This window comes from Lepidochelys olivacea, assembly GCF_965140295.1.
Source record: "Lepidochelys olivacea isolate rLepOli2 genome assembly, chromosome: 1".
Lineage (NCBI taxonomy): Eukaryota > Metazoa > Chordata > Testudines > Cheloniidae > Lepidochelys > Lepidochelys olivacea.
Genome location: NC_140411.1, coordinates 213,342,144 through 213,353,692, shown reverse-complemented (window position 1 = coordinate 213,353,692; position 11,549 = coordinate 213,342,144). Strand labels below are relative to the sequence as shown.

Sequence of the window (11,549 nt, the reverse complement as noted above, 5' to 3'; positions counted from 1 at the left end):
GCACGGCATCTGCCCGATTGGTTTTTTAAACTCAGAGCGCCATGTTGGAAAAGGGGTGAGCCGCTTCCGGTTACCGGTTCCTGCCGGAGGGGTTAGAACAGAACACTTCCGGTGCCCTTTCTCCCTCCTCCTGTAGCGGCAACGTGGGGGCAGGTGAGGACTGGTTTAGGGGGCGCGGGCTGAACTCCCAGCCGTGGGGGAGTCCGCGTCAGGGTCCACGGAAGAGACGGGACAGGACGGGACGGGGGAGCGAGACTATCTGTCTGTCTGTCTGACTGACTGACGTGGCTGCCTATTTGTCTGTCCGTCCCACAGCGCCCGACCGAACTCCCCATGGCCCAGAACCTGAAGGACTTGGCGGGACGTCTCCCCGCCGGGCCGCGCGGGATGGGCACCGCCCTCAAGCTGCTGCTGGGAGCCGGTGCCGTCGCCTACGGGGTCCGCGAGTCGGTCTTCACCGGTGAGTCCGACTGGACCCATGCTCCACCCCCCCGCCCTCTCCGGCCCAACCCGTGCTCCACCCCGCACCCGCTCGGCCTGGCCTGACCCGCGCTCCACTCTCTTCTCCCCGCTCTACTCCCCCCTCCCGGCCCTGCCTGACTGCTGCCCGCTCTCCCCACAGTGGAAGGAGGCCAGAGGGCAATATTCTTCAACCGCATTGGTGGGATCCAGCCAGACACGATCCTGGCCGAGGGGTTGCACTTCAGGTAAGGGTCAGAGGTGCTTGAGGGGTGCTCCTGGAGTTTCATCCACATCGCTAGATTACCTTTGAACCAACTTTCTCTTGATTGTGATCACCTGCAGGTATCACACCAAGACTTTAACTGCTACCCCCAGTGAATTCCTTTTTGAAAAAGTAGCCTTAATCTCAGGATCATAAACATTCCTGTAGTTCCTAAATCTTAACTTAAAATCTACTAACTATTCTAAAGATCTTGCTGTACCTCTGAAAGGACCTGTGCTGGCGACATAACTTTGCTGAGTACCATCTTCAGCCACATGACAGCAGCAAGGTTGGGAACTTGTAGCAATGAGGTGGCAACATCACAGCTAAATTGGGATCCTCTAAATAACTGTATCAAGTGTGACACACCCACTTTCTGGATTTAAAAAATAGGGAGAGACTACAAAAAATCCACTTGTTAGAAATTTGATGTCATCATCAAAACAGGAAAAAGTTAAAGTTTTTAGTAGGAAACAGCTGAGGTAATAGCTCAACTGCTCCATTAGTACTGATCTACCTGTGGTACTTCTGGGGGTATAGCCCCCATTACTGTAGAACTTAAGCTCCTCATATCACAATCTTAGATGTATTTATCCTCGCCATGGCCCTGTGAGGCAGGGTGATGCTATTATCCCTGCTTTATAGTCTGGGAACTGAGGGAAGGCCAAAGTCATGCAGGAAGGCTGTGGTAGAGAAGGGGTTTGTGGTCTTCCAGGTCATAAGCTAGTGCCCTAAATATGGTTTCATCCTTCTACAGTATTACTAAGTCCTTGGATTCACTGTTTCCCCTCCCTCCCATTGCACACACATACACTCTCCATCCCAATCTCCTTTCCCTCATTTGTGACACCTCTGTTGTTTGTATAACATGATTTTTCTCCTTGGCTTTTCAGAATCCCCTGGTTTCAGTATCCAATAATTTATGATATCCGAGCTCGACCCCGAAAAATCTCCTCCCCAACAGGCTCCAAAGGTGAGACCATCTATTTGACCAGGACAGAGGAAGGGACAAAGTTCTTTGTCCATGGTTTCTGTATTAGCCCAGTGCTAGAATACTAGGGGGCATGTGGCGCTTAAGCAGAGGAGTTGAATAGTGGAGTTGGAGCTGCAAGCCAGGAGAAAGACTTTAGCAGAAAGAGGGGAGCCTAGGACTGGAGTAGTGGTGTAGGGCCTGCAGATTTAGGGGTACTGGCGAAGCTGGTGGGAACCAGGCTAGGCTTTGGGGATGTAGTCAATCTGATTCTGTCTCTTAGATCTGCAGATGGTGAACATCTCTCTGCGTGTCCTTTCACGCCCCAATGCTGCAGAGCTGCCCAAAATGTACCAGCGTCTGGGTCTGGACTATGAGGAGCGGGTCCTTCCTTCCATCGTCAACGAGGTGCTCAAAAGTGTTGTGGCCAAGTTCAATGCTTCACAACTCATCACTCAACGGGCTCAGGTCTGTTTATTATCAGAGGTGTCTGTCTGAGTGATATCTTCTCCTTCCCCCTCTACCCCCAACCCTGATGCACAGAATGGACAAGGAACAGAGGCTAGTGTGGAAGGATTAGCCCTCTGACACCAGTGTCAGAGTCACTTTCCTGCCAGGTTCAATGATGGCAGATACCACGAGACTCCTCAACTGGCTTCTGGTTAGTGAGGAGAAGCCTGTGGTCCTGGTACATGTTGGGACCAGACGCACAGGAAAATGTAGAAAAGGGATTCTGGAGGCCAAGTGTAGACTCCTACGGAAGGAACCGTAAGGTCAATCTATACAAGTCAGACAGACTGGACTGAAGAGATGGCAGAGCACTGCTGTATCTACAAGATTCTATAGAATCCAGCGAGATAAAAATTCTCATTGGCCAGGATCACACCATTGAATCTCCAGGGGTACAAATCCCAAGATGTAAGAATGTGTTACCGGCCTCCAGATCAAAAAGAGGAAATTGAGTGCACAATGTGGAGAGACATCAGAGGCAGGAAAACTTAATGAAGATAATGGGGGATTTCAACGGCCCACACACAGCCTGGTCCAACAGCACAACCAAGTTTAGAGAAGCAATTGATTGACATTTTAAGAGAGAGCTGTTCCAAGAAGCAAGTTCTAGACAGCACAAGAGAAAAAAGAACACTTTCATTTTAGTCTTAAGAAACTGATAGTTAAGTCAAGAAGTGACAGTAGCAGAGCCACTAAAGAATAGTGACTACAGTATAATAAGGCTCAACATCCATGGGGCAATTAGGGTATCAAAAATGACTAAACTTTAGAAAGGGAGATTTCAATAAAATGAGTAGGTTAGTCAAAAGACCCTTTTAGAAGTTAAACGATAAAAGGAAGAGGTAAAATCCAAAGATGTAGAATTGATGCTACTTATAAAAACAATAATTGAAGCAACATGGGTGCGTTGAACTAAAAGGGATCCAGAGAGCCAAGGAGTGAACCAATATAACTGAATAAGATTCAATATGCTATTCAAGCCAAACAGCAATCTTTCAAAAGGTAGGACTTATGAAGCCAATAAACAGGAGCATAAATTATAGGAGACAATGTATAGGAGGAAAATTAAAAGGGCCAAGATAGAGTTTGAAGGGCAAATAGCGAAAGACATAAAACAAATGAGATTCTTTCAACATATCAGAAGCAAGAAGTCTGAGAGAATTGGTGAGTCCCCTGAATTATCAGAGGTACAATTAAGGATTTGGTTGAGAAGTTGCATGTTTTCTTTGCATCAGTCTTCAGCACTAAGAATGTTGGAGGGATTCCTACCATAATCTGTTCTTTCCTGGTAGTGAAGATAAAGTCTGTTCCAAATTGATAATTTAAAAGGCAAAATCACCAGGCCCAGCTGGTTACAGAAGGAATTTCAGGATGAAGTGGCGCAGCTGCTAACAAAATAGTCACACTCTCATTACCAGCCTCTGCTCCAGAGAATTGAAGGATAGAAAATGGTGTACTTATATTTTAAAAAGGCTCTAGGGGTGATCTGAGGAATTACTATGCAGTTAGCCGTATATCTGTGCCTGGCACACAGGTTGAAATGATTATAAACAACAAAACACCTAGAATTTCATGATCTGATAATGTCTAACCTGCGCAGATTCTGCAAAGGAAAATCATGTCTCATACATCTCAGAATTACTTGCATGTGTAAGAGAAATAGTGGATAAAGAAGAAAGGGTTGACATTTCTTTAGACTTCCAAAAAGCCTTTGACTAGGTCCTACACAAGAGCCTACTAAAGAAGCTCAGTCACTGTGGGGGTGAGAGACAACATATAGCTATAGATCAAAAATTGGTTACAAGACAGAAAGTAAAGAGTAGGAATAAATGGTTAGTTTGCATCCTGATTAGAGGTTAACAGCTGGGAATTCAAGGGACTGTACTAGATCCCATGCTGTTTAATATGTGTTCATGATCTGTAAGGGACCTGACTGAGCAGTGAGGAAACAAAATCTGCAGATAAGAATTATTTGGGTTAGTCTGGACGAGAGGCGACTGGGAAGAACTTCAGAGATACCCAAACATGCTAAGGGAATGGGTCACATGATGGCAAATGAAATCCAGTGTCAATGAATGCAAAGTAATGCATGAGGGAGGGAAAAAGCTGAACCTCTGCGCCATACAGGATTCAAAATTAACTATCAGCTCAGGAGAGAGACCTGGGCAACACAGACAGCTCAGTGACAGTCTCTGTGGTTAAAAAAGGAAAACAAAATATGAGGACGCATATGGAATGGGATTGTGAATAATACAGGGAATATTATAATGCCTTTATATAAATTACTGGTGCAGCCTTCTCTGGATACTGTGTGCTGTATTGGTCACTCCATCTCCAGTGGATATTGCGGGACTGGAGTGGGTTCAGAGAAGAGTGATGAGAATGATCAAGGGCCTGGAAAAACAAAGAGACTAGACAGATTGGGATTGTTTCATTAGAAAGGAGACATAAGAGGGGACATAAGTCTACACAATAATGACCCCTGTAGAGAAGGGAGATCAGGAACTTCTTTTCTCCCTGTCTCAGAACACAAGAACACGAGGACTGTCAATGACATTGAAAGTGACTAAACTGAGGAAATCATTGCCACAGAATGTCACTGAGGCCAAGAACTTAGCAGGATTGAAAGAGAGTGGATATTCATCTAGGTATCAGGACTATCCAGAGTTAGTTAATGCTTCAGAGTTTAAGCCGATCTCTGACTATTAGAGACCAGGCTGAAACCTAATATGGTCACATTTTCCCACATCTGCTGGCTGCAGGGTTTCTTATACTTTTCCCTGAAGCAGCTGGCCCTGGCCACTGTCAGAGACAGGGTACTGGGCTAGATGGACCGTGGGTCTTGGTCTGGCAATTCTTAGGTTCCTATGCAAGGGTCCTGTTCTGCTCAAGAATCCTCTCCTTATCGCTCAGGATACTGGGAAATAGGGGCCCTGGGAAGTGGATTGAAGGGGAGGGGGGCAATGATGCTCTGGAGGGAATGGTAACTGGGAAGAGATCTGTGGGTTACAATCCTTCTGCCCCTCCTACCCACTCTTTCATTTCAGGTCTCTCTGCTAATCCGACGGGAACTGACAGAGCGAGCCAAGGATTTCAGCCTCATCTTGGATGATGTGGCCATCACCGAGCTAAGTTTCAGCCGCGAGTACACAGCGGCTGTTGAGGCTAAGCAAGTGGGTGAGTTGGTGCTGTTCTCAAGCCTCAGCACAGTGTTAGGGGATGAGTGCTGCAGGAGCGGCCCTTCTGTTTTAGAATCCTCAGCCCATCTGCCTCTGTGACAGGTGAACTCTGGAATCCTACTGCGACAGTTAGCCACAGGTAGTTCCATTCCTTTCCTTTTTGTATAAGGAAATTCAGTGCCGAAAGTTTTGTCTAAAATGGCACTAACGTCACATGGATATAATCACAGTCAGGTCTTGCTAAAGTCTGGCTCCTTCGGCCAGCATCCAGAACCTGTGTATTTGACAGGCAGCATTTGAAAGTGCTTGGTCATGGAAGCTGGACTAGAAGATTCTCCATTCCTGCAGCAGGCTTCAGTTCCTATTGCTTCAGGGAGATACGCTCAGTTCCTGACTATTAGTGTTTGTAGCTGTATTGTGGTTGTGCCTAAGGGCCCCAGCCTCCCTGTGCTAGGTACTGCCAACACATAAATTGTGTCAAAAAAATGGACAATCTAAGTAAATGACTAGCTGGGCAAGGGCAGTTATGGTGATACCATAACTGCAGGCTGTGAGAAGTACGAGCCCCAGGGAATAGACTGTAGGAAGGATCCTGCCATGGGATTTGGAAGGACGGAACCTGGTTCTAATGTCTCTGGTTTTGGCCTTTTCCCCTCCCTAGCCCAGCAAGAGGCCCAGCGAGCCCAGTTCCTGGTGGAGAAGGCCAAGCAGGAACAGAAGCAGAAGATTGTCCAGGCAGAGGGGGAAGCCACGGCTGCCAAGATGATATCCTTTTCATGCCATGTGGGTGTGATTGGGGAGGCGTGCTGGAGCACAGGGATTCTGGGAGTCTGTCTCAGCCCACGATACACATACTGGAAGCCATGTGATGGATTGAAGGCAGATGTGACTTGCCTTCTATCATTTGTCCCCCTTCCCTGGGCAGAGCATGGGGGCTGTCTGCATTGGCCTGTGATCTTGGTGATAGGCTGGAGCCTCCATTCCCAACTGACACTTACTTAATCTACATCAAACTTCCAGCTATGGCTTTGGCTTGGGGAGGCTTGTGCTGTCCCATGAGGTCAAAGGTCAAGGTGATTCAATGAGTATTGTTTCAGAGAATCTGGTGACACTCGGGAGGGGAAAGTTGGGTGGGGGTCTGTTAGCAGATTCCCCCCTTAACTTACTGTCATCCTCACATTGGTGAAGCCTTGAGCAAGAACCCAGGCTATATCAAGCTGCGCAAGATCCGAGCTGCCCAAAACATCTCCAAGACAGTGAGTTGGGGGCCTAGGGTTGTCTCATTCCCCTTCACTAACTTGTTTGCACTCCCCCCACCCATCCCAGAGGCCATGTGATGAGTCTAAGGCGAATATGACCTGCTTCCTCCTGACCTTGCCCCTTTGCACCCCCACCATTCTGGTCAGGGTGGGGGTTGTCTGTACTGATCTGTGAGCTTGGTGTGGGGGGGAAGCTCCTACCCCACAACCGTAAAGGCAGATCTATATCAAACTTCAGCACCCCATACCCAGCCACAGCCACCCAGAGGCCCCAGTACCCTGTGGTTTGGGAAAGGGGGCACATGCCTGCTTGGGGGTCAACGGTCAATGTGATGGGAAGTTGAAATGAGCACTAGTTCTCAAAATCTGATGGCACTGGATGCGGGACATAGCTTTGTCCTTATTCATACTTGTACTACGTGAACAAGATATGCTATTATACCAATACAGAACTCCATGTAGACACTCGTAATTTGGTTGTAAGCCTGGCTTATATTGGTTCACTGAACCCAGTTCTGTGTTGATTTATGGTAAATCAACATAAATCAGGCTAAGAAATGTCCACACATGACTTTGTACCAGTTTTAACTAAATCTGTGTTTAAACTGAGTTTAAAGTTTAACTGGTGCTGCCTCAATTAGCAGGTGTAGAAATGTAGGGCTGGAAGGGACCTCAAGAGGTCATCTAGTTCAGACCCCTGTACTCAGGCAGGGCCAAGTAAACCTAGAGCATCCCTGATAGGTGTTTGCTAACCTGATGGGGATTCCCCAGCCTCTCTTGGAAGCCCCTTAACACAGTGGTTCTCAAACTTTTGAACTGGTGACCCCTCTTACATAGCAAACCTCTGTGTGCGACCCCCGCCCCCCTTTTAAATTAAAAACACTTCTTTACATATTTAATACCATTATAAATGTCGGAGGCAAAGTGGGGTTTGGGGTGGAGGCTGACTGCTCACAACTCACCCATGTAATAACCCGAGACCACTTCCAAGGACTTAGGCTACACTCAAAAGCACAGAGTCTGTCCCACCCAAAAATGTGTGTGCAAGGGGGCAGTTGAGTGGAGGGGTCTCATTCACTCCACCCCTTTGTGAACTCGCTCCCACGCCAGCCACCCTGCCCTCACTTGGTCTCTCTTCCAGATTGCGGCGTCGCAGAACCGTGTGTATCTCACAGCTGATAACTTACAGTTGAACCTACAGGATGAGGGCTTCACCAGGTAAAGGGGGGGCGGGGGGGAGTGTCATAGAGGCTCCAAATAGCTCCAGAAGATGGATTCCTCCCTCAAACTCACTCCCTCTCTATGTGAATGTTAAAGGTGTTCTGAGCCCCAGAGTTACCCCTCTGGAGCTCTGTCCCTCTGAATCACATTTCTCTTGAGTGGGGTGAGTCCATGGATAGCATGGGAGGGCCTTGGTTATATTTCTAAAGCTTGGGATTCAAATCAAGTTAAATCTAATTGTTTTTCTCTTTTCTCTTTTGTGGCTGCCTCTCCTGATATGCAGAGGAAGGTAAGGCACAGGTCACTTTGTGTGAGCCCTTTTCCATCACATAGGAGGCAGGGCTGCTGGGTATCCCAGAGTTTCAGGCAGCCAGGGAGGTGTGCCATATGGAAGAGGATGGTCCAGTGGTTTGAGCACTAGCCTGAGACTTGGGTTGAATTCTCTGCCCTGCCACAGATTTCCTGTGTGCCCTTGGGCAAGTCAGTGGGAGTTTGGTGCTTAAAGGCCTATGAGGATGTAAGTCTTGGTTTCTGTCTGCTCCCCAGCTGTAAAATGGGGCTTATAGCACTGCCGTAGCTCTCAGGAGTGCGGTGAGGACAAATGCATCTCACTGTGAGGTGCTCCAATACTGGGATAATGGGAATGAGATAATGCCATGGATGGATGAGAGAGGTTGGAGGCCAGATGTGTGGTGAATCAGTGTTTTTAGCAGCATGGTCAGTGCAGGCCAAGATGGGATCAGGGTGGGTTCCTGAAAGTGGAGGAGACACACAGGTGGTGTGGAGAGCCTACACTGAGGAGGGGTGGGATCATGGAAGGAGGCAGTTGGTATGGGAATTTGGCTGCTGTGGTTTTTGGTGGGGGAGGACAGGAGTGTATTTCTCTGTACAGGATCCCTTTCTCCATAGGCTTTCTCCAAGCAGGTTGGAACTCCCTCCATGCTCTCAAAGACTTGTGGTGTTTAGGGTGATCTCCTGTCCCTGGGCCCAGAGTCTGTCCCCCAGCTGAATCCCACATGTGACACAGGGGAAGGCCAGCCAGTCTTCAGTGGCTAAGTTAATGGGTTAAAGCAGGTGGCCTGGTAGTCAGGACTCCTTGGTTCTGTTTCAGCTGTGACCTTGTCTAGTTGTGTGATCTTGAGTCATTTCTTCCCTCTGCCTTTATTTTTGCCACTGCAAAATGGGTTGAATTTTTACCTCTCCCAGGGGGCTCATGGAGCTTTGAGAGACATGCTAGTGAAGCCAGAGCTGGAGGCCAACTCTTCTCCAAATGTCAGGCTGGATCAACTGTTAAACTCTAGCCCCTGCATGTGTGCCTCCCAGACTGTAATGTCTCATTCCTCTATCCCCACAGTGACAGCCTCCTGACCAAATCGGGGAAGAAATGAAACTGCTAGAACCATTCACACCAACTGACAGAGCAAGATGTGTGAGTGACCTTGACGATCTTCCCTCACCCAAGATTCCCGCTCTGCCTGGGCCCCCTGCTGGTGCCTGTTAATTTTCACTGATTGTTCTCTCTCACTTACTTTGAAATTCCTAATGCAATGGCCAAGCTGGTACCCAATCCCCAGTGTTGGGAGCCATATATGCCTTTGGGCTTCACCAGTTGGCTAGTTTAATTCCTGCTTCATTTGGGTGCTATTAAATCCCATTTTAGTGGTTTTAAACTCAGGCAGGGGTCGGCAGTATGAGCCCTTGAGGACCTGTTATTCACACCCAGCCTCTACTAGTGCTTGGATTTTAATAGGACTAGAATCGTAACTGCTGTGTCTGCCAAGCCTATGAGCCCTTGAGGACCTGTTATTCACACCCAGCCTCTACTAGTGCTTGGATTTTAATAGGACTAGAATCGTAACTGCTGTGTCTGCCAAGCCTATGAGGCCTTTGCTTTGGTACCAGCACCTAGCTTTCACTTCAATGAATTTCTTGTTAATTTCTCTTCCAGCCCTCCCTTCCCCATGGGAAAACTCCTGAATGAAGGTTTCATGGGGCTCCTGCCATTTTTGGGCTCTCAGACCACATAATTTTATCTGCTCAGTGATTCTTTCAAAAGTTTGTAAAAGTAAAAAAAGAACAAAAACTTTTGTCCCAGGTGTGTTTAGTAGTGGAGGATGAGTTCTGTGTTTGTTTTGGTTTAGAAGAGGGGCTTGGGTATGGCAGTGACCAGAACCAAGATGGTAGGGGGATAGGGTGTGAAACCCTCATTGAGTTTGGGGGGAGTGTTGGAGCTGGTGCATGAAGCCCTCCTGCCAGCACACTTGGGCAGGGTCACTCTTGTATCCCAGCCTGATACATGCTGGAGCTGAGCTCACAGCAAGACCTACATGGTTCGTCATCTCCCTTCCTCAGCACCCTCTATCTCAATTTCACACCTACTTCATCTATACATGTGTTCTCCATTATTTGGCTTGTACAGAGCCAGTTCTGCTGCCTTTTGAGCTGCATGAGCCAAGAGGATGAAAAAGACCCACAAGAGCAAGACTGCTGCTATGAGCACTTCCTGCAGAGCATGCTGCTTGGGAGGCTGTATAAACAGCTGTATTTAATTCAGCTGTCTCCCTGCCTTTCTTGCTCAGCTACAAACTGGATTTAGGATGGTGAGAGCCCCCTTGGTCCCTCTGCTCCTCTCAAACCACAGGGGCTCCAGTTGTGATCCCCACATGGGGCTCAAAGCTTGGGCTATCAGCAGCAGGGGAGAGGACTCCTGCTGTGAACACCCCTCCATCCCCATGGGCAGACAGCCAGAGCAGGAGCTGAAATGTGAAATAACAGCAGCCATGAAATTATCAAGAATATGGATTTCGCTGCTGGTAGATTCCCTACTGTGAAACAGCCCTGCAGGGGCTCACAGCTGTGAACTCAGCCCCCAGCTGACAGCTCAGGCTGTTGGGGAGTGTGTGTGTGTGGGGGGCCAGCTGTGAGCCAGCACCTACCTAACAGCTGGGCAGGGGCCAGATATGAGCCCCCTGCCTACAGCAGAGGCTGTCAGTCCCAGGGCTGCCAGGCTCTAGCTGTCCCACAAGGCCCCCAATTCAATGCTCCTGGTGAGGACGCATACTGCCAGGAGAAGATGCAAGCATGGACATGGAGCACTGCTTTATTTACATCAACTTAACTTTAGTTGACTTAATATTGTAGTGTAGACCCTGAGACAGGTGTGTTTAGGACAAAGTGCTGAGAGAAACACACGCAGCCTTTTGAGTTTTGCTTTTCCTTTTTCCCCATTCTGTTCATTTTCATACAGTGTGCTCCCCACTGAAGGTCCAAGCACCTGACACCGTCATTCACTTTTGTCAACCAGCCCCTTCTGTGCCTCACCAGGGCCAGGTTAACAAACGCACTCATTTGGTTTTTTAAATAGCTTTTCATCTAGCTCACAAATGAAAACACACTTGGGAAGCCTGGTGCTGCAGCCTGCTCTGATCAGCGGAGACTGTACAACAAGGCCCTAACCTTGTGTTATTGAGCAGACCCTGCTCTTTTCCCCCAAGAGTTGGGCTGTGAATCAGGGCCCATAGCATATTCCAGTTTGCAGCTACAATTGGAGATGGAATTCTTTAAACAATCATTTAGGACAAGAAGTGACAGTGTTACCGTGCAGCTGCCGAACAGCTACTGTCTCTGAACCAAGAGGTGGCTGCATTTCAGTGCTTGGCAAACCAACCCTATACAAGCCCTACCCA

The 11,549-nt window shown here is 48.2% G+C and overlaps 1 protein-coding gene across 2 annotated transcripts; it reads left to right on the top strand.

Annotated features, from left to right (window-relative positions):
- Nucleotides 1-36: 36 nt before the first annotated feature.
- PHB2 (prohibitin 2) lies at nt 37-9,946 on the top strand. 2 transcript variants are annotated; one of them, XR_014710770.1, is made up of 10 exons: nt 37-153; nt 316-460; nt 623-707; nt 1,618-1,697; nt 1,978-2,162; nt 5,252-5,381; nt 6,045-6,150; nt 6,564-6,639; nt 7,784-9,292; nt 9,812-9,946. XR_014710770.1 is itself a non-coding variant. In XM_084622778.1 (9 exons), the coding sequence occupies exons 2-9, from the start codon at nt 334-336 to the stop codon at nt 7,862-7,864; spliced, it is 870 nt and encodes a 289-aa protein (XP_084478904.1). In that variant the 5' UTR covers nt 37-153; nt 316-333; the 3' UTR covers nt 7,865-9,946. The 2 variants fall into 2 exon arrangements, 1 of the variants encoding a protein (XP_084478904.1); XM_084622778.1 differs by having other exon boundaries at nt 7,784-9,946.
- Nucleotides 9,947-11,549: the final 1,603 nt, after the last annotated feature.